At 45.0% G+C, this 17,716-nt stretch overlaps 1 protein-coding gene across 2 annotated transcripts in view; it reads left to right on the top strand.

Moving 5' to 3' along the window:
- Positions 1-17,716, top strand: part of LOC139338435 (receptor-type tyrosine-protein phosphatase N2-like) — a 174,030-nt gene that overhangs the window by 38,496 nt on the left and 117,818 nt on the right. For both annotated transcript variants that reach the window (XM_070973425.1, XM_070973426.1), the window contains exons 8-10: positions 477-517; positions 3,063-3,436; positions 11,311-11,397. In XM_070973425.1, the coding sequence (XP_070829526.1) occupies positions 477-517; positions 3,063-3,436; positions 11,311-11,397 (502 nt within the window). The remainder of the gene's footprint in view (positions 1-476; positions 518-3,062; positions 3,437-11,310; positions 11,398-17,716) is intronic.

The raw sequence follows: 17,716 nt of genomic DNA, 5'->3' as shown, positions 1-17,716 counted from the left end.
AAAAAGAGGAGCTCTCAAACACCCCACCACAAAGAGCGCAGCATAAAAATCAATATGGAAATAAATAGGCTTCCTGTTTATCTCCGTATAAACACAGCCGCTTTTAATGGTCTGCACTGAGACCACTGCAGCTAAATCAGGTAAAAGTGCTCGACAGAGAGCTTAAATATGGCTGAAAATAACTAATCGTGTACGCTTGGATTGCTCAGGAGCCTGCAAACATGTTATTAATGCACATGTTCGTCAGCGTTTAGTGAAGCTTAAGTTCAGTTTATCTAAAAACCAAATTGCCGCAGCAGCAAATTCTGTGAAATATTAAGGGAAGAATTCGCCGTTTCAGGAAGTCTTTGAAAGTCTTTCACCCCTTTGTTCCCATTTTTACTTCAGTGCAGTTTGATTAATTTGACTTCAAAGTATATTTTCCTCTGACGAGCGCGCAGACGCATGAAAAACACTGACTCTCTTTCTCCCAACAGAGCGCCACACAGATACAGAGGAGCATAATGTGAAGGACAAGGTAAGCATTCAGAGTCTGGTTCAAAAAAACTCAAATGCCAGAGGGAAGGCTGACATTATGAGCAATTATATAATATTGTGCATGAAGGCGGTAATGAACCCCACAGCCTGCAGTTTTCAAAGAACTTCAAATTGTATTTGACATCCGTACAAAAGGTGAAGTGGCTGCAATATTTGGCAGGAGCTCAATATTCTTGTGGGACTCACTCGATAACGAACGAGTCTAGTTTTCATAAAGTTTTGGGACATTTGTACAGATTTTTTAAGGAGCCCATGTTATGCTCATTTTCAGATTTTTATCACACTTTAACATTAATGTTTGCTTCAGCGCCATCTCTTCTCTCTGTCTGATACACCCCCGTTTTAGCTCCAGTCCTCCTTAAGACCCTCCTCCCAAATGCTCTGATTGGTCAGTTTGTGCAGGCCGAAGCAGGCGCCGCTCACCATGTTTCCCCTCAGCTCCGCCAATGTTTTTAGCTTCCAGCGAGCTGCACTTCTACCATGAATATCACCACAGCGACCGCTTCTAAAATAAAAATTTGAGCATGGATCTGATGCATGTTAGCCTCCAACAAAACAAACAGTAAGACCAGATTTCGGGGCCAGCTTCTCCACACTGGTAAATAATGAACACAGGAACTTTGCATATGTATATTATGCATATTATGCAAAGTATATGTTCCTTTACAGGCTTTTGGGTCTCGACAAGATGAACAATCACCTTAAATAATCCCACTCAGTATAAACTGACAGGGTGGCTGTTCTTTGATTCAAGGCAATTATTTCCTCAAGCTTGTAGATCACGCTGACATCACCAACAGGAAAACTCCCACCAGTTTAATTTAAGCTATTAGACAAAAGCTCCTGATTGAACAATATCTCATTACCTCAGCCTCATGTCTGTATGTGTGATCAAAGAGGTTTGCTGGTGACTGATGAGTCTGAGATGTGTTCAAAGTTCTTAACATCACCCGCAAAGTATTAAACTTGTGTTCATTTGTAAAACTCACATCTATATTTTGATACCTGAATGGAAATGTGCCCTAAACCATAAATAACAATATCAGCATTTGAAGCCTCGTGACATAAAGGTTACCACTTGATCAGCTGATTGAATAAAACGGTGAAACCTTGAGAGGAAATTGGGGCAAATCACTGCCAGTCACGACTCAGATGTCTTGAGTGGGAGCAGCTGCAAATAAGGATAACTTAACTTAAGTTAAGTTGTCTGCCACTTCTTCGGTTGTTTGAATATCAAATGTCATTTCCAAGTTATAAGAACATTGATTGTTAGACTACATGGCCAAAAGTATGTGGACAACTGAAAAAAAACATGTAGGACGAGGGTAGTTTTTCCCTGGAAGAGCAGAAACTCATTTGACCTTCTACAGGCAGAGAAAGGTGGTGGAAAGTGTTCAGAATAGCCCACTTCCACTGCAACAGTGGGACGAAAAGGAGATCTGAACATGTGACCGTGAGCGCTTGAGAAAATTAAATCATGACTCTGGTCTGTGAGCGCAAACCGTCATCTTAAACTCGTGCCTATTTTCAGATGCATCAAGTGAACATGCAGCAATTACAGCCATTTGACAGACTGCTAAGTTTGGAGGACCACAACTTATTGGACGAGCTCTTATAAACCTAAATAAAATGATCACATTTAGTGCTGCGCTGCAGATTCTTTGAACTTGTCGACAGAATAATAAATGCTCTCATACTAAAGCCAAACGTCTGAGATTTACTCTTCTTCTTCTAATCATTGTTTAATTTTAAATCCAATGTGCCGAAGGACAAAGCCAAAATAACAAAAAATTGTGATCTATCTGTATAAATCCCAAACAACCTCACACCTGGCACCCAGCCCAGCACCTGAACTTCTACCTCTAGTTAAAAGAGTTCAGACATCGTGGACATGGGGGGCGCTCCTCACCATCAGGGATCAGGGAGGGTGGTGGAAAACCTGCATGTTCCATTAGCTGTTAGCTAGCTAGCAAACTGTTTATTATCAGCTAGATAGTTAACAGCTGCTAAAGTGCAGAAGTTCTTCTTCTGCTTAGCTAACAGATTTTAATAAAATAATACAAACTTTTGAATTAGATTTATTACCGAAATACAAGATGAATGTTTTATCGTCTTACAGGCTCTCACTCGCTCACGGATATTTTTAGCACTTCACAGGATCTGCATGCAGGTGCTTTCACTAATTTTGCCTGATTAGACCTCTGCTCAGGTGCAGGGTGGGTGGTATGATGGGAACTACATGATGACACCAATCACCACGTAGAGTGATGAAGGTGTAGTCGAGTGTGGTCGTCCTGTTCTAACAGGTGCAGCAAGAAGATGTCAATTAAGAGTTTGAAGACGCCCACGCGGTCCTTCAGAGAGGTCTAATTAGACAGAAGTGAAAATGGTTGGGGGCATAGACGTGTTGAGGTTTTAAAGCCTCCAATGGACCTCAGTCATCAAACATTTTTTATTCTTGCACGTGGTCAGATAATAATCATAATTCTGTGGCTCTGGTTGGCTGACACGTCGTCTTCTTTCAGGCTGAGAGTGAAAGCCTCCTCACCAAACTTCTCGCCTACCTCGACAAAACCTCTCTCAACGCCGCTCCTTCGGCCAGGAATCTGAACGACGCCTCCACGGAGACGGCCAGAGGCCAACGGGTGGGGCTGGAAAACGTCCAGAGTCGGACCAGCGAGGCAGGGGTGACGGTGCAGAAGAAGGACGCCACCCAGTCCGTGGAGGAGGTGTCAGAGGTGGAGGGCTGGATCAAGGAGGTGGCGCCCCCTCCTGCTTCGCTCGTGTACGAGGAACCGCACAAGAAGACGATGCACGTTCCCGAACTTCAGCTGGACGTCAAAGCCAGCAGGAAGAAGGCCGACGATGACGTCTTTGGCTACGTCATCACAGACACAGAGTGAGTAGGAAGCTACCGGCACACAGATGGTAATCAAAGTATTGATCAGAGCCCGACGCGTACTTGATATCAGAATCTCAAACCCCTGTTGGTATTTAAGAGGTTAAAGATTCATCAGCCCATATTTTAACAAATACATCTTTGATAAGGATTCCTTTGTGTCTTTGACGTGTCCGACCTGCCTTTCCTTGTTCCTTACTGGCCTTGGATTTGTGGCATTTTCATTTCATGCATTTCCTTCTGTCTTTGTTTTGAACCGTCCACAGTAGTTTCACAGTAATGGAGGCAGGAAATGTGTTTTCCCTGCAAATACAAATCTGTTTCTTTGTCGCTGCTGTCAAGGAAAAATATAGTTTCTCATACATGACAAAGAAAGTGAGCCTGCCTTCATACTGCGCAAGCTGATGTCAGATATTACCCAGGATGCAACAAGAGGACGCTGCGGGCCTCCTTTTTCCTTCGTTCCCATTCACACGAAGGGCAGAGCAATTTTCAAATCGATTTCTCTGCTCCTCAGTTTGAAATTGAAGACCTTTAGAAATGGTTGCTGTGGTGTTTGGTTTTCAAACTTGTCTTTTAGCTGCAATAAGTGCAATTCTGGCTCAAGGCCTGAATGTGTCATTCAGAGCAGTACGGCGGAAAAACCGAACATCTTTCATTATAAAGAAAGAGCGTGTTTGTGACGTTGTTATCAAGGTCACGCTCAGGGCTTCCATTTGTTGAACGATGGAAAGCTGTTCGCAGCCCAGCGTGTTGTCTTTTTTCCTTGAACCTCCTTTACATTATTGAAGGCTTTGTCCCGCACATCATTGTGGTATAAATGAGCAACTTTCTTCTGCTGTGGTCTTCGAAAGCCGCGTTCAGTCAGCCACTTTTTCAGTCCCTCTTAACTAAAAAGCTGTTGCGTATCTCAGCAGTAACACTAGCCTGCATCAAAAGTGTCCCTTTGACCAGATGAGATTAATTACAGCTGAAAGATTCTTCCCATCATCTTACCCGGCGTTGCATTTATGTGTTTAGATCAGGCTTATTTTATGATCTCTGAGCGTCAGTGCTCGTGATACAAATATAAGCTTCAAAAGTGCAGTCAAAGCAAAGCTTCGAATGAAAGGTGTAGTTTGAGCTTCCAGCTGCAGCTCCCATGCCTTATTAAGATCTCCTAGCCTTGTCTGTGTGGGCAGGAAACCCTCCAGGGACGTGGACTCTTTCACGCCAAGGGACAGTTCCAAGTGCTTTGTTCATCAGCTGAAACAGTTGGTGAAGCAGTGAGGGGTAAATGCATCACTCTCACCCTTTGTTTGCATTGTGTGTGTCTTCTTCAAGCTCGGATCCTCTACCAGAGACATGAGTGTCCTCTTAGCTGTTCCTTCCTTCTTGACTGCCTTCTTCTAGAGACCTCAGATATTCTGCTGCAGCTACTCTCTGAGTTTTGGGGGCCGCAGCCCCCGGTGCTCCTGGTAACACCAGGACTACTGTGGATTTCCATGCTTTTTAGCGTACACTGCCCATGGGAGCATCTTACCCTGCTACAAAGTGCTGGACTGTCTGAGACATCTTTGCACAGCCTGCATCCCGCGTCTTGCCGGCCGTGGTCGACCCCTGCCTCAACCGATCTGGTGCCTGTTCTTTTGCAGCCATCCAACATTTTCGAGCCACTGGGAGGATTTGTCAGAATCCACCTCATCTTCAGGTCCGTGCTCGGACTGTCCATTGTGTGACCGTCTCTTTTCTTCCCCTGCTGCATTCAGTTCTTCATGAAGACTGTTAGTGTCCTGTTGGCTTTGCATAGTGCCACTACAGAGCACTTCACTAACCCCGTGTGGGCGTTGAATTGTAGGTTTTCTTGTAGTCCATCCAGGCTGTTTGGTCTAGAGTCTTGTGTGAATCCAACCAGTAGTTAATGCTTTGACCCTCTGGTGTTGTTCCCAGTTTTCCCTCTGCTATGATCCTGGTCTTGGATTGGATCCTCCATGTTTTGGAGAGGCAGGTTGTCGGCCTTTAGTTTGAAGGTGTGGTACCCTTGAAGGCATCCTTCATGATCAGTGTTGTTGAGTGCTTTTTTTCTTCTTCAGCCACTAGATCTGTGTGTGTATGAATACATATCTATACCTGAACTTGTCTTAATATTACAGCCTTTGTGACATCTATACATCGACATACAGCTCCTGTGGCCTTATGAACCAGAGGCTGCGTTGCTCTTATCACAGGTGAACAGGTAAAAAGTTTAAGATGTCCTCAGTCGCTCCTGCACCGCAGACGTCTTTGGTGCACTCTGCAGATTTCTCTATTACCCTTTACAGTGACTCTTTAAAGTGTCTCTTGACATTTCTGTGAGATCACTGAACTTCAAAAGAACACCGAAGTTGTCCTTGACAGTTCGCAAAGCTCTCCTCGAGAGAGCGAAGTGCAGCATCAACCACAACAGGGAAGAATGCCACTTCAAGACTTGGCAATGCACCGGAAAGCACGAAGCTCTTCATCAGCCTCATAAAAGAAAAACTAGTCTCACAAATTTTAGAGTTGTTTGACAAAACCTAGAACCCGTCATTATTGTGTGAAAGACATTTATTAATTGACTACATTGAACTGATGGAGAGCTCGTTTACCTCGTTGACCTGGTAAAAACATCAGTCCACATTAAACCACAAACAAAAGGTTTGGCATCCCTTCAGTCAGACGAATTGTCTCCACCACAACAGCATCTCTGATTTGCTCTGCCCGGTACCAGACTGCTGGACCGGCGTCGATGAACCGTGGCTTTAACTGACACATGAAGGAACCAGAGTTTTATGTTGCCTTGTTTTTTCCTTCCCGTGATACAAAGATAAATACCTGCAGCGGTGCAGGACTGCAGCTGTAAGAAGACAGATTAGATGCAACGTTCCAGTATGACATTTTTGCGCCATGTCAGAGGTGAAGGCTGATAGCAGGAACCTCCTGGTGGTTTCGGCGCATCACCTCCTCCTGTGGCCGCGGGTGAAGAGGAGGCGGAGGAGGAAGACGGGGTGATTCATCACAGCTGGAGGGAAACACCTGCTCCCCAACACACACATACATGCGGGCATGGAGACAGACTTTTTTTAGCCGCCTTTTAACCCTTCAACCTTTAAATGCTTTTCCCTGCTGCCTGGCATCCCACATCGCAGATGTGATCTGCATGTAAAAAACCTGAAATGAAACACTTCCATTGAAACCTCCCGCCTTTGGAAACAGACATGTGAATATCACGCATGTTTAATTAAACTTGTAGCGTCAGTCATCATTCGAACATATTAAACACATCTGAAACTCTGAAACACCAACTGGCAGACGACATTTGGCTTTTAATGGAACTCACCGGCTAATTAGTTTGATTAATAAAGAGGCAGTGCGGGCTAATTGGCAGGAAAAAAAGTCCTATTTGTGTTTGTAATTCCTGAGGTCAATAATAATCCATAATTATGTAAAAAACTTTACATAAAAACAACATTTATCCACAATCCCGCTGGATTTGTCACCCTCCCCTGAACATTTAAAGTCAGTGCACTCTACCAGTAATTAGCACCAACAGGTTTGCAGACCCTCCTGTTATAAACTGCTGTATATCCTCCAAACCTCAAAATACCACCTAGGTTTACTAATTTCATACATGCACATGACATGACAGCAGTAGAGGCGGCGCAGTGTGAAGTTCACATTTAATTTCCCTGTAATTTGTCCAAAGTTTATTTTTCTGTCACCTCTGTCGTGATAATATTTCCTTAAAAGCTTTTCAGCAGCAACTTCACAATTAAAAGCATCTGCAGGATGAGCTCGCGTTGCTTTCTACAATTACTGCGTCTCTCCTCTCGTAGTCTTACGGGTGCTATTCTCCCCAGTCATCATCGCTGTTGATTAGATAGTTATGGAAGGTGTTTGTTCAGCAGAAGCCCCTTCTTCGCCCCCAGTGTAGCTGAAGGAAGGATGACTGGAGGAGCCCGGAGGGCAGCAGATGTCTTTGATGTTGGCGGAAACTGTCCTCCTCTCATTCGCTGAAAACCTCTGGCTTTCCTGTTACTTCACCCAACAACCCTCTCCTCAGGCACTTCAAGCCAGTCGTCAGAATAAATGTTGGCGTTGGACGTTTCTGCACAACAGATATTTGAAACTTTACTTTGTGTTCCAACTTCGTGTTTTCAGTTTTCATGTCGTGGCATGGCTGCGGTTAAGGTCTGGTTTGGTGTCAGTACAAAAACCGCCTGGCCAGAGAAAGGAAATATCACGTTTTGACCTAAAATGCCCGGTTTTGTTGCCAAAAACATGGCTGGAAAATGTCCTGACTTCTTGTTCAAAATGCCTGGTTTTGTAGTGGAAACACAGCTGAAATGATGGCGGCCAGGCCGTCACCGTCCCCTCCTCCTCATGAGGAACTCCGTTCATACACGTCCTGATAATCTGGACTACGTCACACTGTGGCAGCATGGGCTCCTCAAACGCCTAAAATGTCAATGTTCATATACGGTTTGACCTTTGAAGTCACACGAATAATAAAGATTAAAATGTTTTTCGATTTAAAAAAGCAACTTACATGAACATTTAGTCTTACAGCGGGTTGGACGTGACCTCTTCTTGTCTTGACGCAGGTGATGCTGGAAGCTTGATGATGCAGAAGCTACGTTTGCTGATGATCCCTTTAACTCGTTAGTTTTGCAGATATTAGACAAATGTCAGCATCGTGGTGGCGCTAAAGGAAAGATCAGGACCAGGATTTAAGTTGGATGAGTGAACTTTGACCTGCATCATGCGATCACAGCTCCTTCTGTTTAAACTGTAAATGACTCTTGGTTGACTATTTCCTTTAGAATGAGTTATTTGATGTTTTGTAGCCGTCAAGTATTCACCGTCTTCATAACAACAGAGGAGCTGCTGCTACTTTGTCCCCTTAAAGACGCTGGACACTGCAGGCGTCTGATTTGGTAGCACTTGTCTTTATGCTGAAAATGTGTAGGCAAGAAGCGCAGAATAAAGTCAATCACATGTAGAAAATCCTGCTTTTACACGCCGTCGTGTCTGCGGCGGATCACAGCCCAAAGTACAGTGTGCTGCAGAGCTAATGTGAAAGCTGCCGTGAGGTCCCCGGAGCAGCCATCAGCACTCAGGATGTGCAGGCAGGCGGAGTGATCAGCGGTGTCAGATCTGAAGCTGCCGCTCCGCTCTGAGGACGACTGACTCATACCGAGGGCTGCTGAAGCTGCCGTCTGCTCTCGAGGCAGAGGAAGGAGGGAAATCATCGGCCGTCAGTCACTCTTCATGTGTGGTTTTCTTACCGGTGATTCACCCACAGGCAGACATATTCTCTTGTTATGTAAAACAAGGGTAACATTCATCTAACATACAGGCATTTTTCTGCTATTTGAGACGTTTTTCAGATGGTTGTTTTTCTTTTGCATCTGTCAGTAGAGGTGCGTTCAAACTATTTTTGATGTGTATGTGTAGTGTGGTTTTATTGAGGGCTTTGGAAAAATTGTGTCGTTTTCAGTGTTCAAGGGTAAAACACTAACACTCAAATCCAAATGACAAAAGAAGAATCAAAGATGGAGACACGAGGAAGCCGACATCTGCTGATTTCCATAATTAGCTATATTTAAAAAGCAAGCGATTTTCACCATTTGCAGAAAATCTCTCTCTCAGTTTTCCTCCGCGTCCTCGCCGGCGCCGTCATCGGAGTGATCCGCAGATGACGGCTGGTGGCGAGGGACAGAACACGCCTCCTGCAGGCGTCTGGAGGCCCCTCCTCTCTGCAGAGCGAGCTGAGGGGAGGTCAGACCAGTCCAAGGCAGATAGGAAGCAATTAGCTTGGAGTTTGGATATTGAGCTTTGAACGCGGTCTCCCAGCACGCGCGCACACACACACACACACACACACACACACACACACACACACACACACACACACACACACACACACACACACACACACACACACACACACACACTCTCCCCATCCTTTGCATGCATCGAGGCTGTTTTAATTGACTGCTTAATTTGTTATTCCTTTTCCATTTCGTCCTCACAGTTTGGTGAAATGTTAGCGAGTTTCTCTCAATTTAGCCGTCACGTCAGCATCGCCGGTAAAAGAGATGAGGTTCATCATAGTTTTGGGAGTATTAATGCTTTGAGAAGAGAACAAGAAGACAGAAGGAAGCTAGAACAAGACATTTCTGTTTATCGGGCAGCATGTTGAATATAAAATAATAATCTATTCTACCAAATAACCAATAACTCAAGCTGTCAGACGAATGCAGTTCAGTAAAAGAACAAAATTTGCCTGTGAAATAAAGTGAAGGTTTCCCAAAGTGGAAGAACTCAAATGAAAGAACCATAAAGCTGCACTGAAGCACCAGCTCCACCTCCCACAGATGACATTTATACACCACTGAATGTTTTTTCCCAGCGCGGTTTGAAGGGAGCGTAACGCCGCCTGCTCATTTCTTCCCAGACGTCGTAACGAGCCGGACTGCAGCATCCTGCATCCCAGAAAACGTGCTTGATTTGCAGCACCGAGTGCGCTTTGAAAGTTTTACACAGAAGAAATGTGAGCTGACAACATATTTCACATATTTCATGATTATATTTACTCAGCGCTGAAGTTTGAAAAGCTCCTCATCATATTGATTTAAAATGAAAACATGATGCGACATCATGTTTCTTTGCAAGCAAATTCGCTCTTTAAAATCTGCAGTACGTAGAATTACAGGGCAGGCGTACTCGCTGGAGTTAAAGCAGGAAGTTCAGAGCTGGAACCGACTTTTTTCTTTTTATGTGCTTGTGCAAATAAATTTAACTTCCTGAGCGACGTCTGCCAAAATGTACAAAGAGCATCGGCTTCATTTCAAACACTGTGAGCGCGCAGAGTTTGCACACGGCCGAGCTGAGCCGCTTCAGGGTGGTGAAGAAGAAGAAGAAGAAATGCACAAACACTGTGGAGTATAGGCAGTTATTCCATTGGTTAAATGTTCTCCAACCTCGTCTCTCTCTGTCAGCACAAGCTTTAAAGCTAAAAACGAGGGAGCAGGGAGCGACGATTACAAGCTTTCTGTCTGCGACTTTCCCGTTCAGCCTCACTCCTCCCTGAACTCACCTGGGAGCTTCTGAGGGATAGTTTTTCTTCCTGGTTCTCTCTTTTGGACCTTAATTTCATTCTTTTTCTGGTCTTCAGTCTCACTTCAGATTGCATGTTTGATGTTACCCCAACATGTCCAGAGATATTTTCTCCCTTTTTTGACGCTAATCTTGTGACCATCTGCTGCGTCTGCCATGGAAAACTCTCCGTATGCTCTTTTTCTTTGTTGTGTTCCTCAAGATCTTCTCTTATGCTGTCCTAGACCGACACGTTGCAGGTTTTGAATTTCCTAAAGCTCGCAAAATTAGGAATTGAAGCTCTAAAAGCTTTGCCTGAACGCACATTTTAATTTCAAACACTTAATTTCAGCCACGAGTCTAGTTAAACAGATCCTGGATTTTAGCTGCATGACTGCAAGAGAAATTGTTTTGCCTGATCGTTTCAGAGCGCTTCATGCACTTCAAAGTGTCGTGATGTTAGCGTGCAGAGAAAAATAAATAAATAAAACAAATAAAGCTTTTTGTCGGTGGCAAACTTGTTTATTTAATCATTATTATTATTATGGTCTTGTGTTAATGTGTTCATTAGAACCATGTTAGCGTGTCCTCTGAAATGCTAATGCTAATATTGTAATATTGTAAAATAAAAATGAAGTTGTATTTGGTGGTTTAATACAACAGTATGACTTTACTCTTTTACTGAGTTTCATTTTTCTCACTCATCACTCACTCTTTAATCACCCCATCCCATCTTCTCCTCCCTCTGCCTGTCTCCTCTTCCTCTTCGTCATCAGTAGGCTCCAGACAGACGAAGGCCTCCACCTGATGGAGATCCTGGCTCACAGGGCGAGGATCCAGATGACCGACTTCGCCGAGCTCTTGTACGTATCGCTGCTTTTAATTCACACTCGAGCTGTAAAAACCCAGGTCGCTCGCTTCTTCCGCTGCATTAGCGCCATGCGTTCGTACGGAGCGAGCAGTCTGGGCTGAAAATGAACATCTAACCTAAATCTGGTATTTTCTCCAAGTGTGTGGTGGGATATCATAAAAAACACAAACCTGCACATTTGCTGCTGCTCCCAATAATCTATTACTGTTAAGACGGTCGATCAGGTCGCACCTGTTCCAGTTTAATATGCCAATAAATAAAGTCTGTTCACACAGAGCCAGCGCCGTGGAAGTGACACATTTCACACCGTTCGTTCATTTTCACAAGTAGAAACCCAGCAGTTTCATACTTCTGCCTTGAGCAGTTTCCAGGTTTTGCAGTGGCTCATTCAGATAAACAGCAGATTTTCACACAGTCATCCACAAACAATGAGTGCTGCAGACCTGTCGCCATCTTTAGGTTTAACAAGGTGCAGGAATCTGCAGACGTCAGCTTGGAAACATGCAGCAGACACAGTTTAGCATCTATGATGTTTCTTTAATGAAGTTGGAGGGTGCTGTAGAGGGTAACATGATGAAGACAACACTCAGCAAACTGATTGTGATTGGTTGTATTTTACCTGCCCAGCATCAAACAGCGGACACACTACGTTAGCATCTAGCTGAACGTCTAGCGTCTTTGTCAGAGGGTTGGTGGAGACCAAAATCAGAGCTAAAAGAAGAGCGAATATTGGACTCAGATTCAACTCCAAATTAACGTTTGATGTTGATGAGTAAATGCTAACATTGTCTGTCTGATGTGCGTGTTCCTTTGATAGCATCCTAATGTGAGTTTTCTTTACTGAAGCATAATACCAGCCTTACTCTTGACAAACCGTGAGATGAAACTACGTTTAAACTTCAAAATAAGCAGCTGAAGTTGTGCAGGTCGTTTGGGTCCCTGTGATGGAGGTGAGTCCTCGCCATGTGAGTGGGCTGTCAGGTTCGGGTCAACACAAACTGCCATAAACCACACATACTCACAGAGTTACAGCTCCAGCAGTGTGTTCAGGAAGCAAAAATAAAAAGCATTTTAATGCTCATAATGTCCCTCTGAAGCTCTCTGTGCCCGGTAACGTAACAGCGCCTGTGGACACGCAGCCCTGCCAGCTGTCAGACGGCCAAGCATTTGAATTAAATTAAGGATTACATCTAGAAAAAGCTTGAAATTCATCACCGTTGCTTTTCAAAATCACAAAGGACTCGAAACACTGAAGAGGCAAAGGTCTGTCGATGACTCATCGTGTTTATGGTGCGCTTTACGTTCCCGACATCAACCGCCTCGTACCTGTAGGATCAAGTGGGCGGCACTTTTCTCAAAGGGCGAGCGCGGCACACCGAAGCTCCTCAGATATTCCCCGTGGAAGACGAGCAGCGGCGGCTCCTCCGCTGTTACCCCCAGCATGTCACATCAGAGAGGGCAAACCAGTGGGATCAAAACAGAGAGAGCCTCCAGTGACGCCGGCCATTAAAATCAGAAGTGAAGCAACAGTGCCCTCACAGAGGAGGAATCCAAGGACGTCGCCTTATTTTCATTCTGTCAACATTTTTTGCCGCTCTGGGGGAAAGACGGCGATGAGAGCCGCTCGTCCGCGTTATTGACATGTTGGAGTCGAGCCGCTGCTAACTGCAATCATTTATTAATGAGACTGAACTCTGCCTGAACCCTCTCTCTCTCTCTCTGTCTCTGTGTCTCTCACTCATTCTCAGTCATTAGCTGTTTCTCTCTGTCTTGCCCTCCGTCCCTCCGATTCTTCTTCTCCCCTTTTCAGTCTGCTTCTCTCTTAGTTTGTCTCCATCTATTCCTGTCTTCCCTCTCTCTTTATCTTTGTCTGTCTCTTTCAGTCTCTCAGAGTTGAGCTATATTTCCCCCCACAGGTGACTTTGCAGCGGTTTGTGAACATTTTCAATGCGATGAGCAGCAACAGCAAAACAAGAGCTGCTGCAGTGGTTTGCAGCTGAACTGACAGCTGGGGATTATACTCAGTACACAGACAGTGTATTCTGTGTTGTGTACATAAACGTGTGTATTTCTGTACCAGCCTCGCAGTTAAAAGGCTTAACGCATCGAGGGACAGAACGCGTTTCATCCAGACGTCTAAATAAAATGAGGTGTTGCTTTAACTTGGTCTTAATTTAAAGTTTTGACCGTCGCTTCATTCAGTTTCACCTCAGAGTTAATTGCTTAGATCTGACCTGACACAGCCTTCATCAGTGGAAAAGAGGTTTTATTTTGTTGTGCAGTATTTGATTCTTTCATCTCTTCAGGTCTATACCACAAACGCCTGAATCTTTATCTGCGCTGAGATGATAGCTTCTCCTTCTGGGTCCCACAGTAAGGACACAGTAAACCATCCAACAGCGTATCCGGATCATTTAAAGCACTTTATCTGGAGGTAAAACCTGAAGCGTCTGTGGCTTTCCTTCACTGAAAGTTGAGACTTTGGGTAATAATCACCTTTGTTGTCTCTTCCTAACTTTGACTCACTCGAAACTTGCCGCTTTGTCTCCCCCCTCCAGCTGTTTTGATTCGCTATAAAATGAGTGAAATGAGCCACAGAACATTTTTTTTTGCCTCTTTCCTCCGTGGCCTTCACACCGTGCCTGTTCTTATGCGCTCGCTCATCAAAGCACATGCACATTTTCGCTTGAATGACTGTCGCCGTGTGTATCCAAAGACCGTAATAGATACTCCAGCGAGGTAACAGCCCACAGCGGACAGACGTTAGAAAAGCACGTCGAGTCTTTGTTCTCCATGCCTTCAGTCTTCAGTCTTCTTCTGTCACGCCTCTCCTTTGGAAACCCAGCAGTTTGAGATCCGCTGCTGCCGTATATGCTAATTCTAACCCCGTAAGAAGCTCGTTTACGGTGGAGAATTGGCAGAATGAGGTGTTCATCCAAACTTAAAGTGCTCAGTCACGTGACATTAAATACAGATGGAGGGCAGGAAGTCAAAACCACACCGGACGAGATGGAGGAACGTTCTTACTGGGCTAGTTTAGATGAAATTATGAGAGAAAGGTATATGGTGTGGTGATGAAGAGGAGTGATTTGTTGTTAGCGGTTGGGTCCACGACCTCGGTACCAAAGTGCTCCATGATGGCTGCCTTTAGTTTTTTCAAAGGTGCATAGCTTTTACTGTCCTGTGGATTAACCGAGCATCAAATGTTCAGCGCCGCGGTGCTGAATGTGGACGTTTACGTTACGGTTGTTTGCTCAGTTAACCACTCGCAAAGGTCCAGTGAAAGACCACCAAAGACGTGAATCGTCCCAAAACAAGACGGTATTTTATTTACGTTCAGCTGTCTTATGTGAAACTGTTAACGGCGATTGAACAAGTGTTAGTTGTGTTACTTTAAATCTGCCACCATAGATTTAAAACATTAGCTGATGTTACACCATTTCCACCGTTATCTGACTCGACTCCTCCCGACCACAGACATTTCTTTCACTTTTCACCCTTATGAACATCAGGTTTTGGTGCTCGATTAAAGATCCTTGTGGTTTCTCAGTTTGATCGATTTGAGCAACCGTAAATGACGCCAAAAATAGCCGTTTTGAGTGTTTGTCATACAGCTTCCCACGCAGAAAATCACTTCCTGCCCTTCATCTGCAGTGAGGAGTGACGTGACGTCATCTGCAAACAACCTCTCAGCAAATCTCGTAGAAACAAATATTTTTTAGAGTGGTTTGAGTTTTGTATGACGACCTACATTTTTAACTTTAGATTGGCAGACGAAGCTCTAACAGTGGAGCGCACGGTGCTCTAGTGTTACAGAGCGAAGCATGAAATCACGATGACTGTAATCTGTGCACATCATTTGGGATTATTGTTGTGTTATCTTGTTGGAGCAGCATATTTTATGGTATTATCAAGTATTGATTTCTCAATGACAGTCGCTCTGTGTCGCCCGGTGTTGATTATATCACGAGTTTGTCCTCGTAGAGGTGAAACTTTTTACACCGTTAAACTGAGATAAACACTGGCAGTGTGTTGATTTTATGCTTCAACACTGTAATGCTGCTCGGGTGTGTGTATAGACAGAAGGGAGAATTCATGTGTGCATTCGTGTGTGTGTGTGTGTGTGTGGACAGGTGGGGATTGGGTGGCTCGGGGTCATGCGATTCACACACACGCACACTCTCACACATGCACACATACCTTCACACACACACCTCCTCCCTGGCGGCACCTCGCCGTGCTGCTGTATTCAGTCCCTGGGTGGCCCGCACTGTTCTGCTGTTCTAATGCACCTTTTGTCTTTGTTCTCCTATTCTGGGAATGAAAGCAGGGAGCTATACACCGGAGAGGGTGATGGATTGGAGGCAGAGAAAGCGAGAGAGAGAGATAGATACGGAGGGAGAGGGAGAGAGCCGGGGGTCTCTTTTGTTGCGAGCGCAGTGAAAGCCCAGCAGGGGGAGCCGCGTTGACAATTTGTCAGAGGCGCCACGCTTATTTTCCAGGGCTGCCCAGCTCCTCGCCGCTGTGGCAACGGCGGTCACCTCCACCAGAATAAGTAAGCCCAGAAACAAAGGCTTTACAGTGACACTGAGGCGGCTGACACTCCTCATTTACCCAGCCTGCCTCTGGCTTTTACCGCCCTGCTCGTCCACACCACCAACAGCTTTTTCCTTTAGCTTTTTAATTTCCCATCAGATATCCCATCATATACATTTAAGGACAGAAAAATGATCTTGTTCTCTATATTCTACATGATGTTCTTCACTGAAGCTATATGATGTTTGAGATGAGTGAAATGTTCAAACCCAAGCAGCCGTGTGTTTCTGTGGCTGCACCATTCACCGAGTAACTCATCAGCGGTGGAAGGAAGGACTTTCTACTGTTGATGATTCAACTTGGGAGCAGCAGAGTTTCCTTTAGCAGAAGTACATTGTGTTACTGCGCCTTGAATAGCTGCAGCTGGCGTGATGCTCCACACGCTGCTTCACAGCTCAGATAAGAATAAAGTGCGGCTGAGCATTAGTGAGCAGTAAGTGTTTGAAAGAGCATCGACGTATAACCTCGCTGTATTGTCGTGAATATGTGTCAGACCTGAAGTTAAGAGACAACAGCAGAGTGAAGGATCAGGAAGTATTTTCTGAAGAAAGGTTCCTTTGAATTTACTGCGTTCGCCTCAGACTTTTACTTCAACTGTGCTTATTCTCTAACATTGAACTCTGCAAACAAACAAACCAGTGAAGATGACAAGCTTCGGAGAAGAAACTGGCATGAGCGAAGCTGCCCTGATGGAGCCGATGTGCTGTGTTATCATCCTCATTGATTACCTGACGTGCTTTTATCAGGCTGAAGAACGGCTCAGCTCCAGCAGCGCCGTCGTGTTGACTGTAACTGGACTGAAAGCGCTGTGTAAAGTAACAGCAGCGTGTGTGTCCCTCCCATACATCCATCCTCCATCCCAGCCGCCGCACAAAGTCCCCTTCATCCATTTGCCGGGCAGCAGCACCGCAGGCACCTCCACCTTACACCTCGCACAACGGCGCAGGATTAGCATATTACAACAACACAAATGTCTGTGAACAAAGCAACCAGCGACCTGTGCAACCTCAGCCGCTGAAAAGACAACAAAACTTCCCTTTTCTGACAGTTTCCTCTCGGGGCCGGAGCCAGAGAGCAGCAGCGGTTCAGCGAGCAGCAAAACTTCCACGCTGGCTACGTGTGAATCATAAAAGCGAGCCTACACACTGTGCCAGGACACAAAACAAACCTGCAGAGTGACTCACACCCTTACGTTTCATTTGGAACAATTCAATACTGATTAGATAATACTGACGGTGAGCGCTTTCAGCAAAATGGCCTTGGAAATGTTTTTAGCCGCCGCGGCGGCCTGATAGTGGTGGAGGGCGAGGAAGAGGGCGGGAGGGAAGCGTTGATGTGGGTGGCATCGCCGAGCCTTTTACTGTAGCCGGCCGCTGAATAATGATGGCTGTTGCGTAACCGTCAGAGAGTAGACTGGATTTTTTTTTTTTTTTTTTAACAGGAGGGTCGAGGTGATGTAATGTCTGTGTCTGAGCTGAAGGGTCATATCAAAGAGCCGCCACTAGGAGGAGAGAGCGGGCCTGAGCCGGCTGCATGTGAGGATGATAGATGCTGCAAAAGCTCGACATCTTCATCAGTCATTCAGTCCCAGTTTTCAGCCTGAAATGTTTTGGGTTTTTTTTTTTAAAAAAAACAAGTGGGAAAAATCCATCGTCACCATCTGATTGATTCTTTCTGGTGTTGGATAAAAGCTTTATTATGACCTTAAATCCCAA

The sequence above is a fragment of the Chaetodon trifascialis genome, chromosome 11 (genome assembly GCF_039877785.1).
Source record: "Chaetodon trifascialis isolate fChaTrf1 chromosome 11, fChaTrf1.hap1, whole genome shotgun sequence".
NCBI lineage: Eukaryota > Metazoa > Chordata > Actinopteri > Chaetodontiformes > Chaetodontidae > Chaetodon > Chaetodon trifascialis.
The sequence above is the reverse complement of the archived record's forward strand: the minus strand, read 5'-3'. Positions and strand labels throughout refer to the sequence as shown.